Raw genomic sequence first — 21763 nt, 5'->3', positions numbered from 1 at the left:
CGCATTCCTATGGGAGCGAGGTATTCGTATCTACTATTCGCTCAACACTGGTCATAACCTGTCCCTTTAACTCCACCAGAGCCTGGATCTGGCCCACTGTAGGGTAAACATAGGATTTACATGAAAGCCCCACTACAGAATTCCAAATTTAAGGCATATATAAGCTGAGCATGTTAGAAGCAATGGTCTGAGGTTCTAAATTCCACAGAATAGGTGCAGCACAAGAGAAGGTTGGATGAGAATCATAGATCTTTGAATACAGGATAGATGGGTGGGTCAACCAAGGTGAGAGAAGAGCAGCATGTGGGTGCAGGATTGGGGAGAGACCAGTGGGAGATTTTTATTTCTAAAAGATAGATCAAGTAAAACGCGTCGCGACAAGACATGGGAAAGCAGAGACGTCTAATATGACCTCATAAGGACTGTGGGAAAGGGTTGTCATCTTGAGACATATCCCTTAAAGAGTCGAAAAACTACTCTTGGTTTAGATTTCATGCAAATATTATAAGCTTGGATTTCGCGAGCACGACGCCGTCCAGGTAACTGGTTCTAAATCAAAGGATCTGAGAAATGAACTTGCGGCGCCGTTCGACTCTCCAAACACTTCTCCAAATGTAGATGTTACGTGTGGAATGATTGCGGCTAATGACCGCGGCTGGCGCAGTTACTCACCTCCTGATCACTCCAATATTATTATAAATGAGGTTGATTTTCCTTTTGACTACCTCATTTTTTCTCAACATGGTCCTATTACTTTCCTATCACATTCCTGACCCTTAGATATGAATGCTCCAGTGGAGACATAATAAAAATATATTAACTGTTCTGTGGCTGCTCCAACGAAACTTCAGGAGGGGAAGAGAAAAAAAAAATAATGAAATAAAACGTGACACTCGGGTCTTACGACTGACGGCAGCTTGTAAGAGCGGCAATAAATAGATTCCCTGGAACCAGTACCTGTCTGTAGAATGACAATGACTCCTGGCTCCTCGAAACTTGTACTGTGTAATGGGATTTCTATAGCTTCATTCCAGATACAATATTGTTGATTTTTATTACAGAGGGGAGAAACTATATTTCTGCAGATATCCTCTAATCTTAATTTCTGATGTTTCGTCACATTCGCGCTAGGAGATGGGAACATCTACTGTTTATGCAAATAGCCTATCTTGATTCAGCTCCGGCGAATTAGACTCATCTCATGCTTTTTATATGGAAGATGGATCTACCTGGAAGATTGAAACAAAAATGAGACTAAGCCTGGAAGTAGAGAGTGAATGTGAATGCAGATCAGATGATAATAAGTCAAGAGAACATCACGGATACAGCAGGGTAAAATCCGGACAAGTGCAAAATAATATTACAATCTGTGACCTCAAATGCGAATGGTGAAGGTTCTAGAATAATGTGCAAAATGGAAATAATCAGAGTGTTTACTACGGGGGAGAACAATTTTCTTGAAAGGAAATTCCAATTTCAGGAAAAATTATACAACTTCCGATATAACGTTCTTGGAAAGCAAAAACAGAAGAAGCCGAATAACACATCTGTACGGATAGATAGTAGTCCCTGTTGTCTGTTAGCATGGAGACACAGTAGATCTGCATAGGAGCTGCATACACAAAATTGTAGCCTATTCGTAAATTTTGTAGAATTTTTTTTATAAGAGGCTCTGGATGCCGTAAAACAAAAATCTCCACTCCTTTGGCTAAATTCTGTCCCGTCAGTTAATCTCCAGCCGAAAATGGAAGATTAACCCCTGTGTTTCTTTAAGAATCAAGAAGAAAATTCTGAGATCCAACAGATAGTGTGGAGGGATAGTTCTTGTTTACTTTTAGATTTTATTTTTAGATTTGGTGTTCTTGTAAACCTTACGTGACGCAGACATTTTTTAATTTGGAGTATTCATTTTTTACTCTCTACGTTCCAAAAGCCGTAACTTTATAATTATTATGTTTATATAGTTTACATAGGGCTTGGTTTTTGCTTGACAAGTTGTACTTTAAATTGGTACCATTTATTATTCTGTACAATGAACCAGGAAGCGTAAAAAAAATTCAAAATGAGGTGGAATTGAAAAAAAATGTAGTCCCACCATATTATTGTGGGTTTTGTTTTTGTGGTCCACTAAAAATTGTAGATTAGCTTTATTCTCTGGGTTGGTATGATTGCGGTGATACCACATTTATATTGTTTTTTTACATGTTTAAATAACTTTAAAAATTAAAATTTTTGAAGAAAAAAAATTATTTTACTCACCAAGTAGGCTTGGACCCAAATATTCCAGATAGTTTTTTTTTTTTTATACACTATGTTTTATGGATAGGTCCCTAGGAGTCCTAACAGTGTTCTACACTATGTTTTATAGATAGGTCCCTAGGAGCCCTGACAGTGTTCTACACTATGTTTTATAGATAGGTTCCTAGGAGCCCTGACAGTGTTATACACTATGTTTTATAGATAGGTTCCTAGGAGCCCTGACAGTGTTATACACTATGTTTTATAGATAGGTTCCTAGGAGCCCTGACAGTGTTCTACACTATGTTTTATAGATAGGTTCCTAGGAGCCCTGACAGTGTTATACACTATGTTTATACATAGGTTCCTAGGAGCCCTGACAGTGTTATACACTATGTTTTATAGATAGGTCCCTAGGAGTCCTGACAGTGTTCTACACTATGTTCTTCAGATAAGAATCTTTAACCAGAGTCACCTGAACCTGAAACTAAATGAACCCTGAGAGGTTCACCCATTTCTAGTAGAGAGCCTAGCCTGAACAGAAACAATTGCATGGGAATTTCTGGGGGCTAGAGAAAAAAAATGTAATTAAATAAAAAAAATTAGAAAGGTTTGGGTGGTTGGAGGAGGTGATTTGCAATTCAAAAGTGAAGATATGATAGAAATCTTAATCTATTTCATATCACCAGCCTTGACTATATATCATTTCGTCCACCGCACTTCGTCAAATCAGATGCCACTGTCGATAATAATATATAATAATCTAGTTAATATATTGAAAGAAGGAGATTGTTGATTGTTGTTAAACGTCGTCGGTCCAGGAGGAATATTCTATAACACCTAAGCTTGGAGACTTGGAGAGTTTAGTAAAGAAAGACCGGACTTTACGGTACTTAATGGTTTGCAATAGCTCCCATGATAATACGAGATGAAGGCTTCGCACATCCATGATTATTAAAGGCTGAGGCTTTCTCACTTCACACAAATTGAATTCTTTCACAGAATGAAGGGCTTTTAAAATACAGTACAAAGTGCAGAAATAAATTAGCATGTAAAGTGATCTGTGATATCGGGCTTTGTTTCACCTAAGTTTGAAGAAAAAAAAAATTCTCATTACTTATCTTATAAAATGTCATCTTTAAAATGTGCCGCAGCCGCACCTGACACTGAATTTTATAGGAAATGCATGATTTTACATGATGTTATCGAAAGGCAATTTATTATGTCTGCTATCATCTGCCTAATATTTTTTTTTTCTCTCCCAGAATAACCGATTTGGCAAATATTAAAAGAAGATTGTATTTATCGACGGTCCACAAGGAATTATCCGCAACGCCGTTACATGCAAAGATTCCGCTTTCCATCATCAGGCGTAGAGTCGTAAGTCCTCGGTCCTTGTTGTGTGGAAATTTGTGTAAAGGGCGATATTATATGGTAACACTATTGTAATGGGGATAATGATTAGAGGGATAATGAATAGAGATGAGCGAGTAGTATTCGATCGAGTAGGTATTTGATCGAATACTACGGTATTCAAAATACTCGTACTCGATCGAGTACCACTCGCTATTCGAATGGAAAAGTTTGATGCAGAACCAGCATTGATTGGCCGAATGCTATACAGTTGGCCAATCAACGCTGGTTCTTCTCCTACCTTTAGAAGTCTTCTTCGTGCAGCGTCCCCGCGGTGTCTTCCGGCTCTGAATTCACTCTGCCAGGCATCGGGCCTGGGAAGAGCCAACTGCGCATGTCCACTTGTAGTGCTCGCACTTCTCGAAGGATCCAGCCCGACCCTCACTCGTGGACTTGGTAAGTATAATTTGATCGATGGTTGCCTACCCCTGAAACGAGCATTTTCCCCCCCATAGAGTATAATAGGGTTCGATATTCGATTCGAGTAGTCGAATATTGAGGGGCTACTCGAAACGAATATCGAGTCTCGAACATTTTACTGTTCGCTCATCTCTAATAATGAACAGTAAGGTCTAAAATTATTAGATATATGCCTTACCCAAGTCACCAGTAAATTTACGGATATGTCCTTTCTCATCCTCTACGCTAGATATGTGTCATGGATGAGCAGCTTTTTGCAATATATCACAAATTGATATTCTATCTATACTATATGTATATATGCCGAAACAATTATCTCTCATCTTATAAAGCTGTTTCATTGCTTCCTTTTCCGCTGCTGAAAGAATTGTCCATTCGAAAATTGATGCTTTATCAGTCTATCCAAGATGGACTGCAAGTCACAGAACTCTGGTTACTCATCTCCATAGGATTCTATTGGGAGGGAATGGGAAGGAGCTGAAGTAGAGACACACAGACAGAGACAAAGCAGACAAGGACTTAAACATACCAAGTGCAGTATTCGCATCCATATAAGTCAGTACTTCTCTGTGTATGTCCTGCATGGTCCTGGGTCTGTTTCTGAGTGACAGAAAGCAGATTCTCCTCTACCTACTGTATGCAGAGTATGGCAGCTAGTCTCCACTCAGCAGTTCAGAAAGGACTGCAAACTACAGATAACACATGCTTTGGGAAAAAGTGGTCCTTGGTCTGTTTCTGAGTGAGAGACAGAAAGCAGATTCTCCTCTACTTACTGTATGCAGAGTATGTCAGCTAGTCTCCACTCAGCAGTTCAGAAGGGACTGCAAACTACAGATAACACATGCTTTGGGAAAAAGTGGTCCTTGGTCTGTTTCTGAGTGAGAGACAGAAAGCAGATTCTCCTCTACTTACTGTATGCAGAGTATGGCAGCTAGTCTCCACTCAGCAGTTCAGAACAGACTGCAAACTACAGATCAAGCATGCTTTGGGAAAAAGTTCTAAATAAATATGGTTATAAGACATATAATGACCAGATATTGTCTTACACCTCATGTATACACACATAGTGGTTTTTCCTGAAAAGTCATTTGAAATGACAGATACACTTGAAACCCTTGAGATAACAAAGTACTTTTCACTTCTAAACCTGGCCATTTGTGCAGCAGATCTCATCTGCTGTCCAGATTCACTAAGGCTATGTTCACACTTGGTTTGGGGGCTTTCATTATGGGTAAAAGTGTCAATAATAGGACAACCACTTTTAAGAGGACCATTCTCTGCCTCCACCAACTCCAATGCTTAGCATTAGAGATGAGCGAACAGTAAAATGTTCGAGGTTCAATATTCGTTTCAAGTAGCCCCTCAATATTCGACTACTCGAATCGAATATTGAACCCTATTATAGTCTATGGGGGGAAAATGCTCGTTTCAGGGGTAGGCAACGTTCGATCAAATTACACTTACCAAGTCCACGAGTGAGGGTCAGGCTGAATCCTCCGAGAATTCTTCTCCCTGCAGCGTCCCCGCGGCGTCTTCCGGCCCTTCATTCACTCTTCCAGGCATCGCGCCTGGGCAGAGCCGACTGCGCATGCCCGCACTACAAGTGGACATGCGCAGTCGGCTCTGCCCAGGCCCGATGCCTGGCAGAGTGAATTCAGAGCCGGAAGACGCCGCGGGGAAGCTGCACAGAGAAGACTTCTAAAGGTAGGAGAAGAACCAGCGTTGATTGGCTGACTGTATAGCATTCAGCCAATCAATGCTGGTTCTGCATCGAACTTTTACATTCGAACAGCGAGTGGTACTCAATCGAGTACGAGTATTTCGAATACTGTAGTATTCGATCGAATACCTACTCGATCGAGTACTACTCGCTCATCTCTACTTATCATCCTTCAAAAGGTGTTGTTCCGCAGATTCTGGTCCAGTTGGAATTTTTTATCTATCCCCCACCATTCCCGAGCAACCAAAGTTCTAACTGAAAAAATTCTAACTGCATCGGAATCAGTGGAAAGGTGCCAATTGAAAGATGCAAAAAGTTTAAGGTGGTGAAAGGTCCCCTTTAATGGGGTCTTTACAGGAAAGGGTCTCTTTAAGGGTGAATGCTACATCCCTGTCTAAATGGGGAACTCTAAATGAAATCCCAGAACACACCTAGGTCCTAAATACAAGGGACACTTCCTATCTGTGAACCTGTCGAAAAAGAAGTTCGAAGAAATGATTCCATAAAAACTTTTTAGATCGAAAAGCGACTAATGAAATGCAAATCCTTCCGAACTATTTTGAGATGGCAACACTTATGTTCCGAGCATTTGTCTTCTAAATAAGTTTGAAGAAAATTCAAGTTTTCTGCTTATACGCAGTCTGTGCTAGAGCGGAGGGGAAAAATATGCTGATAAAATTATTATTCATAAAGTTGTACCACGGAGGTAGTTATTAATTTGAAATAAAAAAGAATAAATCTATTTTGCCGGAATGTAATTTAAATTAGTTGGGTCTGGTGTCACCCAGTACCAATGCTTAAAAAACAAAAGTACACTTTAATGAACAATAAATTAAATTGTATCTGAATACGTAGTTCAATTACACGGTCTCCATCGGAGAATAAATAAATCATTCATGCAAAATATGAATAAAAAAACTTGATCAATTGCTCGGGAAAAAGTGATTAATTGGCTTAAATCTTCATTAGACTTCATAAGTGCTGCATTTCGGTGTGTTTGTCTGTGCAACCCAGACAGGGAAGGATGAAGAATCCAGCAAAAATTGGTCAACTAGGGATGTATTAAAGGGACTCTCCGAGAAAAACACTGATTTATTAATGCCGTCTAAAAGTAAGACAGTCCGAACCTGAAGCCTACCTCCTGCTTATAAAATCATGTCTCACAAATACTTAAAGAAATCTGTTTTCTTTTTCTACTTATTAGTCTCCTTCCTTATGCTTACTGAGGCTGTTTATTTGTATAGGAACAATCTCGTGTATACAGAAGTCTATGGAGAGGGGAGGGAGGAGGAGGCTATTATTTGATGTATTGCCTTATTCTGTGTAATGGTAGAGTCTTATCTTAAAACACAGCAGTGTCAGAAGAGTTCCCTTACTTATAGAGTAGCTGAGTTTAGCAGTTATTTGTCTGTCTTTTCCAGCAGCTTTCAACACCTACCCTCTCCATAGACTTCTATGTAATAGACTTCTTAAAGGGATTCAGTCATTAAAATGCAATTTTTCTCCCTAATATGTAGGATTAGCCTTAAGAAAGGCGATTCTTATCCTACCTTTAGATGTCTTCTGCGCACCGTCATTCGGTAGAAATCCCGGTTTTCTTCTGTATGCAAATTAGTTCTCTTGCAGCACTGGGGGTGTCCCCAATGCTGCGAGAGAAATCTCCAGCGCTGCTTCTATCTTCGCCTGGAACGGTCTCTCCCTGAGTCTTCTTCTGGTGTTGGCTTCAAACTTCTAGACATGCGCAGTCAGCTCTGCCGTCGTGCCTCGGGCACAGCCAACAGCGCATGCCCGCGGCCATTTTCTAGTGAAGTTGGTGGGGGTGGAGGTGGTGTCAAGTCCTCTTTAAATAACATTTGTCTGATGTAATATATACGGCATGGGTATATGAGTAGTGGTCTCCAACCAAACTTTTAAAAATTACAATTAGTCCTAGAAAAATGGGTGATCCTGAAAGAGAGATGTCAAACTTTTTGGCCAGAATGTCCCGAAATGTATGATACCCCCCTATACTGCCAAGATGCCAATTAAACTGGGACTAAATAGTGACACTACATTGAGATAAATGGCCATACATTGGTAGGTGTGTTATTCACATGTAGGCTTAGCCTAATAATAATGACAGCCAGGAACCCCAAATACAGTCCATGCCATAGGACTTCTCTAAAGCCATTTACAGAACCACGTGACCCATATAATATGCTTTTAAAACCACAAGATCCCCCTTAACATTAACAACGAGGATACCCTTCAAATACAATGATAAAGTAAAAGTCATGGGGGGCGGCATACTTTCCTAGGTGGAAAAAAGGAACCACTGCATCCAGATGACCTTCCTTGTGAAAGTTATGATGGTCAGGTTGTGTAGACAGATGGTTTCCTCTTGGTTCCACATATCCTGAGTTGTGTAGTTGGATATGAGCAGTTTAGAAAAATATGACATGTTTCCTGATATTGTGTCAGGTAACGTTTATGTTATATATGCTCTATGCAGCCACCTAGTGGTTATGATGGGAAATGCAACCATCAAATCTTTTACTAGCATGATTTTTTTATCTTGAGAAATTGGAGTCATTAACAAAATTTGCAGAATTTAAGGGTTAACATATGTTTGCAGTTTATAGAGCCTGGTGTGTTGCGTGCTCCATTATTAATCGGAGTCAGAGGTCAACCATTTATATTTAGTTTTATAGCCAGAATCCTATACAACTCTGCATCTCGTAAGCTGAATGTTTTCTCTCGTAGTGGTGCAATCTCTGTATCGACCTCGTTGCCTTTACAAGTGGGATCTTTAAAAGCGCAGTTTTCCAGTCATTGGATGGAATCACTGTTTCAGCAAACTGCAAACTGAGGAAGATTTACACCATGAAGCTGAAGCCGCAGGACACGCTGGAGCAAGGTTTGTAAAGTGATATTTGTTTAGTGCCCATAAGTTATCTAATGTATATGTTCTGTAGATATTCCCATGGGTGCACTTTACAGCATTGCAGGATTTCGCAATAAATAAGCTGGAGTTTAGAGTTTTGCAGGATAAGTAGAGGTGTAGGCCGGATATTTGGTCTCCGTGTAAAAGCAATACTACTCTAATAGCATTTAATTCTGATATATATAGTATATAGTAAAATATTCTGCCATATAGCGTGTTGTAGGATATATACTTTATACATATGCTTATGTACAGGGCTTCATGACATGTTACATTTATCACCTTCTACCATATGTGCATGTGTTTCACAGTATTTATGTAATTGTATATGTGTTCTAGGTTAAGGAGTGGAGGGGCGAGTTAAAAAAAAAAAAAATTTTAAATTGTATTTATTAGACCCCCTATGAGGTCCTGAACCCCATGGGGTCCAATCACTAAGGCAATGCACTGCAATGCTGATGCATTACAAATGCAATACAATATTTCCGACACTTCTATTACAGGCTACATAGAGCAGCCTGTAATAGAAGTTTATTGCAGATAAACCTGAGAGCCTTCAATAGGTTCCTGGCTGTCATGACAATGGATCATCAACCCTGGATCTCATTCGTAACACTGGGGATTCTTCCCAAACTGTGCTGCTGAGAAAATGGCGCCTCATTTAGCTGTAACTGAGGCATAGGGAGTCATAATGCCCACAGTCAGTACAGCTTGTGAGTGCCCGCCAAATTTAAAAGTATGGAGGATGTCGGGAAGGGGTTACATTCTGGATAACCTCTTTCAATATGTTATCGCTGTCCTCTGGTGCACTGAAGTGAGATGGGAAGATGATTTATGATACACAGCATTCCACTGTCAGAAAGGTTAACATTAACCTTATAGTGCCAAAAGTAGCTGCTGTTCAGCAGCATATTGCCAAAGAGGGATTATTTTGGGGGACTGTAGCGCAAAGAGGGAAACAATTAGTGTGTGTGTGTGTGTGTGTGTGTGTGTGTGTGTGTGTGTGTGTGTGTGTGTGTGTGTAACTACCAGGGGATGGGTAAGATGGGAAGCTTGTGTGTACAGCCATGCTATATACAAGTCTTCATGATGGTCTTTGCTCAGATAGAGAAGGAAAGGTAAATGTAAATACTGCTAAGTTGTAAAGGTAGTTGTGCAGGGCTGTCCATGCAAAGCTTGGTGTATGTGCGTGGCTCTAGTGCCGTACATGCATTGCATTACATGTGACCTCAGCGCGTGCACTGTACGACATGCAACAAGGTCACATGACTGCAGTATACACAAGTGACCATACCCTATATTACCCTTGTTAGCATTTGGGGGACAGTATAGCCACTTTCCAAATAATATGAGCAATCCTTTTAGTACATATCCCCCAAGCCAGTACAAGTGTACATAACACACCATCATAAATGTGCAAATATATCATCCATATAACGTGTGAAACAACCTGTCTTCAGGCACATCTCCTCAAATAGACCCCGGGAGATGTTCTCCCTGCGGTGACAAATATGACAATAAGTTCACACTTTATCTGTGACACCTTTATGTTGCCTTAAGTGGGTGAATAAGGTGTTATATGTGAGGTATGTACTAATAATAAGTCACCAGTCATCTGATTATTATCTATATCCTGTACATAGTAGGAAATATTGTGCAAGGAGACGATCGCCGGGAATAAAGCCTCGTCTTACATGGACCTGCTACTGTGACTCGCTTTCCTTCTATATTATATTACTAACCCTATGGATATTCCAGGTTACTGTATTTTACTAGGTAGTTTGTGGTTTACTAGGTAGTGAGTAATAAAGGGGTTAATGGTGTTCAAAAATTCTTTTATATTCTAAAAAAATAATGAAAAAAACAGTAATACCTTACCAATCCTATGGTGACGCATCTGGGATTTCTCGGCAATCTCTGTTTAACCAGCTCCATTTTGTCAACACCACTGAGGTCACCATTGTGGTCTATGGTGACCAGTGGTGACCAGTGGTCAAGTGTCATTTCAACACTTTCTTGGAAGGTCACCAATATGGCCAGTGATTGGCTAGTGGCCAGGTAGATAAAAGCAGGATCATCAACTATGTCATCTGGAGAGCAGATATGGTCAAAGATCTTTGGGGTGTAGTGTCTATTTTGATATGGAGGAGGGCTTTCTCGTTCATCAGATCGCAACGTTGTTCCAAGCCCTGATCTGTAGACACCAGGTAGCCTTGACTTAGGCTGCGGCCCTTTATACTCTTTAGATCATTGACTCTGTCTCCATCCCTATTACATTGCAGCTTGGAATTTCTAGCATACACAATATGTTATGGAAATGCTGTGGAATTTCACTTTGGATTGAATGAAACCTATCAGTTTGATTTACAACACTAAATGACCCACAGGTCCCTATGGGCTGGGGGTTATGCGCAGGGGTGTAAATTGAGGCGTTGCAGAGGGTGCAATGGCACTGGGGCCGAGGAGCCTTAGTGGGCCCATAAGCACTGGCATCAGTACTGAGATTGCGACTTCCATCTGACCCATAAGCCAAGGAGACCCACAGATTCCCCTAACCACACTAAGGTGGATTAAACTCCTTAGCTCCTGTAACCATTAAGAACTTGCTATAGGGATGAGGTAGAGGGCCCCGGACAAAAGATTGCATCGGATCCCACAAGACTTTAGTTATGTCACTGGTTATGCCCCCCAAATAGACGTGCACGCATTGAAAAAAACCTTTATACTTACCTAGTGTGGTTCTCCTAGAACCTATGCAGTTGTTCATTGAAGTCAGGGATACTATACGTAATGCATCAGACCTTGGAAGCATACACAGTAAAGGCTAGGTGTAGTTCCCCTACTGAACAAACACGCAGACGCCAGGTGCACTAGAAATGAATTCAATGAGACTAATCAAATTCACCTCTAGGTAAGTATAAGGCCCCATGCACACAACAGTATGCTGTTCGAGGGACGTTACGATTCTCCATCCCATTCTGTGGAGTAAGAAGCATGTCCTTTCCAGCTCTGGAAACCAAGCAGGACACCCCATTGAAATCAATGAAGACACTTGGATGACCCTCAAATGTCGAGTGCCTTTTTTAAAAAAAAAACTTGAACCCCTCAACCTGCAAAATTGGTCAGTATATAGTCAATTAATGGAGGCCTTGGAGAAAAATGTAACTGAAAGGAAAGGGTTACTGCCTGTCAACTGGACTAGTGGACTCTATAGACATTACTAAGCCTCTTAATACATTAGGGGCATCTCACTCCAGAGTTGTTAATATTAAGACTGTCATAGGAAACTCCAGTCTTACTATATGTCCCCCAGGGTGTCTACTGGCCCCATAGTTTGGACTTTCCAGTACTTACGGTTCTTCCTTACTGTTCTTCCATCGTCTATGGCTTTGCCATGTACATGATGCCTCATACTGTACAGACAGTTGCATCTGGCTCAACGGAACAGCAATTTACACTTGAAAAAAGGCGAGAGTACGTCCGAAACGCGTTGTGTGAATATTGCCAATAAAGTCTCCATTTCTTCATCCAACTGTGGAAGCCCCATTCTTATTCTCCTCATCTTCCAAGTAAAGGTTCAGGATTGGTCCTTGTTCGGTTCATATATACACCTCCGGGTGTTAAGAATCAGCTGCACGCTACTCATAGAGGAACCCTCTGACGAATCAGTCCCGATGCATCCAAAGGATCCCCACCAGGAGAGATTTCCATATATTTTCACTTTCCCTTGGTTTATCCATTGAATTACGCAATGGGGCGCTCGGTGTCCTCTCTTCTTCTGTTTTAAGATTGGAACAGCAGAGGATGCTGAGAGATTTCAGCTCTGAAGTCTGCAAAGTTATAGACTGAAAGGCTGAGGCCATACATTGTAGAAAAGCTGTTTTGTGTTGCTGATTTTGCTAGATTTCGTTGAGCCAGGCGTCCTTCTTTTTTCTCATTTCCTTTAAAACCGTTTTTGGCTTTGCCTAAAAAAAAACATAGTAAAAACCACAACATAAAATGCAGCTTTATCCGCAATGTGCAACCTCCAACAGGCCACAACGCTGTGTAATTTTTCTATGAAAGGAACAATTATTCAGCAATATTTTCCATTCCTAAAAAACTGCGGAAACCGTACCTATGCCTCTGTACAGGGTCTGGTGATATTAGCTATTTTATGGGAACCAATTTGTATTTTGGGTTTAATGGACCTGGAAGAACATCTTAAAAATATATTCTTGTATTCCGTCATATCCTTGTAGTTTTTAATACTCATTTTTGTTTAATTAGAAGAAACAGGCTAACTTTCCCAATAAAATTACAGCTCCAGCCATGCTTCATTAAATCCGCAAATCCGATCTTCTGAGAAGCCCAGATAGCTATCGGCGCGTCTGAAGCCGAGAGGTTTAAATATATAAGGGCTGTACTTTTTTATATCTGAAAAACCCTCCAAACAATTAAATGTAATGACGGCTCTCGAATTAATAAAATTTGTTTTAAGTCTCCCTCTGATACATGGCACAGTTTTCCCCTCTTGGTCCGGTTTGCTGGGATCACAAATGACTGTAATGAAGCTGGTCACTGATAATCTGTGGACTTCAAGGGGATATTGAAATAAATTTCTTCTTAATCATGAGCTGTGAAGCCAGTGAATCGTGAAAAAGAGCCATTTAAGCGAACCAGATTGCTTCAAGCCATGCAAATCTTAAAGTCTTAAAGCGAGTAGCCATCCTTGAACACCATAGGTTTAATATATTGTGCTGATTCAAAGGGTTTAAAAAGTAATATGTTGGAAAAAATGTGGAGTCACTAGGGGGCACTTTGGAGCTGAGTGCATACAGATCTGTCCTTCTTTACCTTTTTTCTTGGCAGATATGTGTGTCATGAGTTGGGATGAGTGGACTGGTTCGTAACAAGCTGGGTTTGTTACCAATTTTCCAAAAAGTTTGGGCTCAGCGGAACCAATAGTCTTGGAGAGTGCCACCTATGAACTACTGTTATACTGTGGGGTCTTTTTAGACCCCAGAGTATAATAAGCAGTGGATTGGTGAAGGTAAATAGATGAGTAAATATAGGGAAGGGGAAAGGGAAGGTGAGTAAATATAAAAAACAGTCATACTCACCTCTCCTGGCTCCCAGTGTGGCATCCAGTATAGATCCCTGTTCTCTTAAGGCCTGCTCCATCATGACGCTTGCATCAAAGTCCCACCTGGGGCTGCAGACAAAATTAGCCCGAATGATATCTGAAGAGACCCCAGAGTATAATAATAACAGTTCTGGTCCGATCTGAAACACAACACCAGACAAAACCTTGTGAATATTTATGTTAAGAGTTTTGCGCGGTTCGCTCAACACTAGTGTGAGAAGGTGTCAAGCAAAGTGCTAGAATCCCACTATATCAGCCCCAGGTTTCTGACATATGTGTGGTCCAGGGAGGGTCTGGAATAGGCCTCAGCCCCCAGGTGTGGGTCCTGGGCTCGTTACTGGGCTATAGAAATTTACAGAACCTGCACTTTCAGGGCAGATCCAGGGACTGAGAGGAGGCGTCTGGGTCTGTCCTGTTACTCTGAGTCTAGTGAGACTGGATCTTGCTTATTGGTTTGTTCGTGTGGCTGTTAGTAAGCCACACGTATAGTTAGTTTATTGTTACTGTTTAGTTAAGAGCTCGGACAAGCAGGATTTTGTTTCTTATTGTTTTGCCTGAAGGTAAGGCTGTATTTTAGTTTGCTCATTTTGTGCCTGAAATGAAGGTTTATTTATTTTCCTGTTTTTTGACTGTGTCTATTGGGAGAGGTGGAAAATATTAAATAGCTCATACTCACCTTTCCTTCCTCTCTGAAGCTCTCCTGCAACATTTGATCATCTTTCCTGGCATCCTTCAGCCTCTTACGGCTTCCTGGGTGACTCACTATGTTATTGTATCCCATATAAGCCGAGAGTGATGATGTCACCCACGAGGCTGAAAGATATGGGCAAAGAGATGGCAGAACCCTGGAGAGGTGACGGGAACTGGGTATGAACTGTTAATTATTTTTGCACGCCTCCCATGGTCCTATGATTACTACACTCTGGGGTCTCTTCAGACTGAGATTTATGGGAGGCAAACCCCAAAAATATTGGTCTCAGTTGAACCTGAAATTTTTGGAAAACTTGTGACAAACTCAACTCGTTACTTGCCGGCATACTCATCTCTAGCAGCTTATCTGCTTTGAAATGAAATGATCAGACATGTTGAAACTCAACATGCCCGACCCTTTTTGTCTTCACTTGCCATTGGGGAGGAGTTGGGGACACCATCATACAATTTAGATTATCAGAGAGTCTTATTACAACTAGGATTTCCGTGAAGGACTACCTGGCAGAACACACTTGTAAAAAATACAGTCCGATATAACAAGTATACTTCATTGTGCCGAAAAAAGGGGTCACCGAAAGCGTCCTTTAATTTTCAATCACAGTAGTATTTTTGTAAGGTATTAGTTATTATACCATAAAGTGAGAAAAGTATATTTTCTTCCTCATTAGAATAATAAGCTTATCAAACCTCTTTACGTTCCATAAAAGCTTTGAGCGGAAGGAAAACAAATGAAAGTCGGGTTTGTTTTTTTATTGTGTACTTTTTGTTTCTAGAACAATGGTAATGTTTGATTTATGACGTCTATAAAGAGGTTATGCAAATATCTTAATTACTTTATACATTCCATTTTCCGTTAATGTGTCGAGCGCTTAGCACAATCCTGCTTAGCGGAAGACTAAATAAATTATACACTTTGAGAAAAGTCGAAACTGAAATAAAAAAAAGTCTTCAAAAAATAAAAAAGTTGACATAAGACAAATGCGGGAAAAAAAAAAAGTTTTGCCGAGAATATGAAATGCCATTTGTATCTGGCAAAAAAAAATAATAAAAAATCATCGAAGAAGGAAGATTAAAGATTTGTGACAGATTTAAAAATAAAAAGATTTGCGTGCGTATGTGCCAGAGACATAATGGAAAAACGCTGTCCTATTTATCACCTTTCCCTCGCACATGCCTGTCAATTAATGCGGAAATCCATGACATACTGTACTTTTTATGATTACAAGCCACACATGGTAATTTTAACGAAATTGAAGACTTAGGACATCTGCAGAAACGAGTCGACTATTTATACTCCGGGCAAACAAAGTGAACACAGCGGGAATTCTGATTTTTAATAAACAATAAAGATGTTTTTTACAAGCTTTTCCAACAGCTCACGCTCTTTCCCTTATTGCCACAATGTGAACCGAGGTGATTTGCATAATTGTCGAAGAAGGTTGTGGTGCGGGTGTGAGATTTTATCCGTAAATGATCTGTAATTACAATACGCGTGAACAGGGGACTGACTTATTTACCTTTCAAAAAGAGCAGAATGTTAGAGTACAGGGCGAAGTTGTGCTCGCCAGTGCCAATCTGAGGCTAAGTTTAGGAATTCTGGTTTTCTGCTTCATCATAGGAGTCGAAGAACGGAATTTAGACTGTGAGGAACAAGTCTTACAAATCAAGTGGCCAACTTTATTAGATTCCATTAAACACAGAAGGTTAGGTGTACTGGAGTGTTGGTGGCCGCCAACACGATTCAGATAGGACACCCTCTGCCACCACCTCTGTACACCTAGTTTATTGGGTTTTAATGGAAATTAAAACAAGATTTGGTCTTTATTGGATGTTCTTTGTCCCTATGTTGCTCCATGAGGTAAGTGAAAGCCATCCACATTGAATTGGTGAGCTGGATCTAATTCTTATAAGAGTAATGGATCCATCACGTGGCTGACGGACCCCATGACCTATAATATGGAATGCTGTGGTCTGTCCACCAATTTACCATGCAAATTGGAGCTGAACAGAGATGGGTGAACCTACTCGCACTAAGCCGGGTTTGACCCTAATATTCCAAATTGTTTGTTCTTTTATGAACAATTGGAGACTCGTATATGGCAAACTAAAATAGCCACCACATTATACACTCAGGTCTTTTCAGATCCCAGAGTATAATAGGTAGAGACCCAGGGGAGGTGACTAAAATTAAAAACACTCATACTCACCTTTTGTTACCTCTTGTGGTTCCTCATGGTGTCCATCGGTCTCCTGATGACATCATGTTCACGGGTCACTGCTGAGGCCTATGATTGGGCCACCAGCAGTCACATGGATATGCCCAGAGTCATGACATCACAGCATCTTGGCATGAGTCTCATGGGGTATTTTGCCTTCCTCTGGATCAACACTGTAGGGGATTGTAGGGTTATAGGTTGGACTTGATGGACTGATGTCTTCATCCAACCTCATCTACTATGTAACTATCTGACTAAGGAGGCGGAGAGTATTTACTGGACACCATAAGGAGGCCCAAAAGAGGTTAGGGAAGGTGAGTATGAGTGTGAGGCGAGTATTTTTTTTTTTTTTTTTTTTTTTGTCACATCAATACAGGTCATCTTCTCTATAGTATCCTATATGTTTCTGCAGCTGTTTGTATGAGTTATGGAGCAGATTCTCCCCTACCTACTGTGTCTTGTCTATGGCAGACATAGCATCAGCTAGTCTCCACCTACCAGCTCATGGAGAACCGAATATTAGAGACTGAGCCTGCAAAGGGGAAACTTCTAGGAATGCAGAATACGCATCCAGAAGTAACAATATTTCTCATGTCCACATTGATTCTTCATCAGTATCTCATAATATATCAAATCTAAGGGAAGTGAAATGTACAAATGTGTCTGTTGTGCTTTGTTTTCCAGATATCTATGAATCTGCATTATCAGGTGGTGAGCCCACCGATACAATTCCTCGAAGCTGCCAAATTACCAGTGATGTGGAGCAGGTCACCCAGGTCCTGGATCTTACAAAAGTACGTAACACTGAAGTCCGGGAAGATGGAAGACTTGTCTTATCAACAGAAACAGGTACGGCCAGACATTTCTGTTCCTGTTATTCATCTGAGTGGTTTCTAAATGTTTTTAAAGGGGAATTCTACACTTCATACCTTTGTAAACAATATATATTTTACTTACAAACTGTATTACGGCATGATGATTGATAAGGGTTGAGTTTTGGGGGTTTGCAGACTGAAGAAGGTTCTAGTGTCTTCTGTAACGCTAAGTACCCTTTATCATTTTTTGGCTGTTTTTGTAAGGTGTATTATAGATCTATGATGGACACCTTCCAAATATCCCTTTATTATGGGGTCATCCCACAAAATGGACATCAGAGAGGTGGCTCTTACCCAAATTTACCCCCAAAGCAGGACCTCCTAGGTATTTTTGTTGCTGTTTTTGGATAATCAGCAGTGGGGCTTAAATTGTCCCATGAATGCTTGTCCTGGACTGACTTAGGTAAGCAAAAATGCCGCCCTCCCCGGGGCTCTGGCATAGCGCCGCCTGAAGCGGTCACTTCAGGTCGCCTCATGGGAGGTGCGGCGCTGGCCAAGATCAACTCCATACATTGCTCAGGGATGTGCTTTGTATTATAGCTCGCCCCATTCACTTCAATGGGTCTGAGCCTCTACTCTACCTTGTGACTGTATTTCTATCTTCAATAGCTGATCAGCAGGTATCTCAAGTGTTGGATCCCACTGATCACATATTGAGAAGTCATAAGAAAGTTTGGAGAACCACTTTAGGCTATGGCCCGACGTAGCAAGACACAGCTAAAAATGCAGCGAAAATAAAAGCCCCGTCACTGGGGGTGCCCGGAATCAGACTCTGACCAATGTGATATTAATGACCTATCAATAGGTTTCGGAGAACCCCTTTAAATATTAGATCTGTATCTGCTTGGACAGGCCATGGCGGCAGTATTATCTGACCGATTCTCCTTGGCCATGGTTCGCACACGTGTTGATAGAAAACTCAGAATAACCTGAAAGCTACTTTTACCTCTCCGGTTTTGTCACTTGTTTTCTAGCAGCTAGATATTGAGTTGGCAAGCGCCATATATCAGAATAACGGCTTGTGCTGGCAGTCTGCGTTGTGATAAAGGAGAGATTTTACAGACAGGGTGTGGGTACCGGAGATGAAGTATATTGCCTGTCAGGACAGACTCGCTGTGCCGGCTGTTGTCACCGTGATTGAATATATGTGCTTGGTCTACAGAACTATCACATGACATGTTATAAATACAAGCTGCTAAGAGTCACTCGGAGAGAACGCTCTCCGCTTAAAGCGCACCTGTCACCTATACGTTTCCACCGTAACGCACATGAAGGAGCACAAAGCAATCACATCTTCTTATTTATTACTCGTAGAATATATGGCTGGCACAATCATTACCTCGCCGGTTTCTTCCTCTCGCCGCGTCCTGACTTATATGTCAGCCTGGACCGCCGTGCGAATAAAGTGCCGCAGGATTTGTAGGATTTTTTCATATTATTCATGACAGTCCCTGTGGTCTCCTAAGGTTTCTTAAAGGGGTTTCCCATAAACATCGCCATATTTAAATTTGTAGAAAGTTCATTTTGAAGATTTCCTCTAACCATCTTAGTGGTGACATCTTCTGTCCATGAATAGAAGAACTTTCTATGGTGTGAGACTTGTCAGAAGCCCAGTCATGATGTCCTTATTGGGGTCGGGTTATTAGGCAAGGATACTACATGTACCAGAAGATAACCTCATGCTTTCTCCAATTCTGCCAATTCTGACTTTTTGCACCCCAACATATATCGATAGTGTGGTGTGAGGACCTGGGAGATATGTGGGGACACCATGAGCTACGTGGAGGAAGACTATTACCTGTAAGCATGATGTATGTTCCTTCGTGGTCGTTACACTGACATTGTAGGGGGCACAAGGGGGCAGTTTTTCCTTGCAGGTGAGACGGGGATTACAGTTATGGGGGGCTGTTACCTTGCAGGGGGCACACAGAGTTCACTATTAATTTAGAGGAACTTCTAAGAGGGATCTATTACCTTATAGTGCTACAAGAGAGCACAATTAATTTACAGGGAGTTTAAAGAACACCTTTTTACGACCTCCACCAACAACATCTCTTTTTCTTCTTTAATGGGCACAGTTGGAATTTTTTCTCTTGCCCCCACCATTCCTGAGCAATGATTTTGGTTAAATTCAGCAAAATTATGCCCTTTACTGCCAGGTGGGAGGTCCCTGCCTGGTAGTTCCTGTCTGATACCACCCACCTGACAGTAAACAGCGTAATTGTGTTGTAAGTAACATCACTGATTTCTCTGTAATGATGGGGGCTAGAGAAAAAAAAAATTCAACAGTTCCAGACTTAGTGAAGCAAAGCCTATGGTGTGAACTGCAATTGGTGGAGGTAGTGAAATGTCTTCTTTAAAGGGGCCTTTGGCTATAAGTGCTGCATTAATTGGTCACTTAAGAGAGCGCCTAGGGTGGATGTGAGGCACTCGGGCCCATGAGCTTACATAGCTATCCCCTAGAATACTACTGTAATTAGTATTGCTATATAATTATGTGCGATGCGGATGAAGCAGATGCCGGAACAATCACAGTCACAGCACAAGGAATTAGTTCAGCGGCGGGCCAGCTTGACAGCTGCCGAAACACCGGAGCAGGCGGATCCTTGATGCCTAAAACACGCTCATTATATGGTGTACAAGCCAGCTGCTGCGATGCCGGAACAATCACAGGCACGGCACGAGGAACAATTTCAACAGCAGGACAGCTTAAGAGCTGCCGAAACGCCGGAGCAGGCGAACCATCGTCGGCAGGAATTTGCCAAATATAGGCGGGTCATCGACGCAAACAACACGCAGACAAGGTCACAGGCAGAGGCTAGGATTTGATAAAACAGGAATCCAAGAGACAAAAAAAAGTCTCTAACAACTTTTCGCCCACACTAGAGCTCCCTATTCGTAGTAAATCATTTCTGTAATGTGAATAATAACATAACCCTCGCGCTGATTTCCAGTCCCCATCTTGCGGCCGCCGCGTCTTGATCAGGTAAGATTCGCAGCGTTTCATATTCCTTCCTCTAATTGAACGGAGTCGGGGCTTGTTATTTAATAGAAGAGTCAAGTCACTAATGGCAGCGCGTATTGCTCCGCTGAGTCTGCATCAAAACCAGTCATTTACTTTACAATTACAAGCTTGAAAATGTATTTATTTCCTTCCCGGTAATGGTAGAGATTCATGATCATCATTTTAATTAAAGAAGTTTTGGAATTCACTTCAAACACTTGAAGTTTTCTCAGTTTAGAAGGAGATTAAATGAGAAGGAGGAAGGCGGCATTTTTTTTTTTTCCCCCCGAAATGCTATGTATTAAATGGCGCCCGTCTCCTGCAAGCCGTGGAAGGAAGAGATTCAATGTAGATGTCAATTTATTAGGAAAGACATCAATAAAAACAACACTTTGTGTACGGCCCATGACAATGCCCAAGAAATAAAAACAGATTCTCGTATCATAAAGTGATCCTTAGAAGATGCCGTCATGTTATGTGCCGTCATTCCAACGAAACAGAGAATAAAGGGTTCTCCATCCGCGGTACGTGTACTCCAGGGGGTAATGATAATGATTAGAGATAAGCGAACAGTGAAATATTCGAGATTCAAGATTCGTTTCGAGTAGAGCCTCAATAGTCGACTACTCGATCGAATATCGAATCCCATTATAGTCTATGGGAAAAAATGCTCGTTTCAGGGGAAACCACTATTTGACTAAAGGAGAGTCACCAAGTCCACGAGTAGCAGGAGGAGAGCGTTTAGGAGGAGCGCTGTGCAGTTAAAGCGCACGGATACCATTATAGTCTATGGGGACCGTGCGCTTTAACTGCACAGCGCTTGCAGTTGCGATGATAAAAAGTAAGCTCCCTCGTAACCGCAAGCTGCCAGCTCTCCCGACTATCAAAGACGAGCCTGCGGCAAATCAACACTGGTTCTGCAGCAGGCTCGTCCTTGCTAGTCGGAAGAGCTGGCAGCATGCTGTTACGAGGGAGCTGACTTTTTCTCATAGGAATGCATTGACCAGCGTTGATTGGCCAGTGTACAGCATTCGGCCAATCAATGCTGGTTCTGCCGGAGGCTCGTCTGTGAGGAGGCGGAGTCTATGTTCAGACCACAATGTAGACTGCTGTGGTCC

General features: G+C 41.4%; 1 protein-coding gene across 1 annotated transcript in view; it reads left to right on the top strand.

The window, feature by feature from the left end:
• CFAP20DC (CFAP20 domain containing) overlaps positions 1–21763 on the top strand; it is a 197980-nt gene that overhangs the window by 51306 nt on the left and 124911 nt on the right. The window contains exons 5-7 of the mRNA XM_075286776.1: positions 3504–3618; positions 8534–8687; positions 17451–17615. Of these exons, the coding sequence (XP_075142877.1) occupies positions 3504–3618; positions 8534–8687; positions 17451–17615 (434 nt within the window). The remainder of the gene's footprint in view (positions 1–3503; positions 3619–8533; positions 8688–17450; positions 17616–21763) is intronic.

The sequence above is a fragment of the Leptodactylus fuscus genome, chromosome 9 (assembly GCF_031893055.1).
Source record: "Leptodactylus fuscus isolate aLepFus1 chromosome 9, aLepFus1.hap2, whole genome shotgun sequence".
NCBI classification, from domain to species: Eukaryota; Metazoa; Chordata; class Amphibia; order Anura; family Leptodactylidae; genus Leptodactylus; species Leptodactylus fuscus.
The sequence above is the reverse complement of the archived record's forward strand: the minus strand, read 5'-3'. Positions and strand labels throughout refer to the sequence as shown.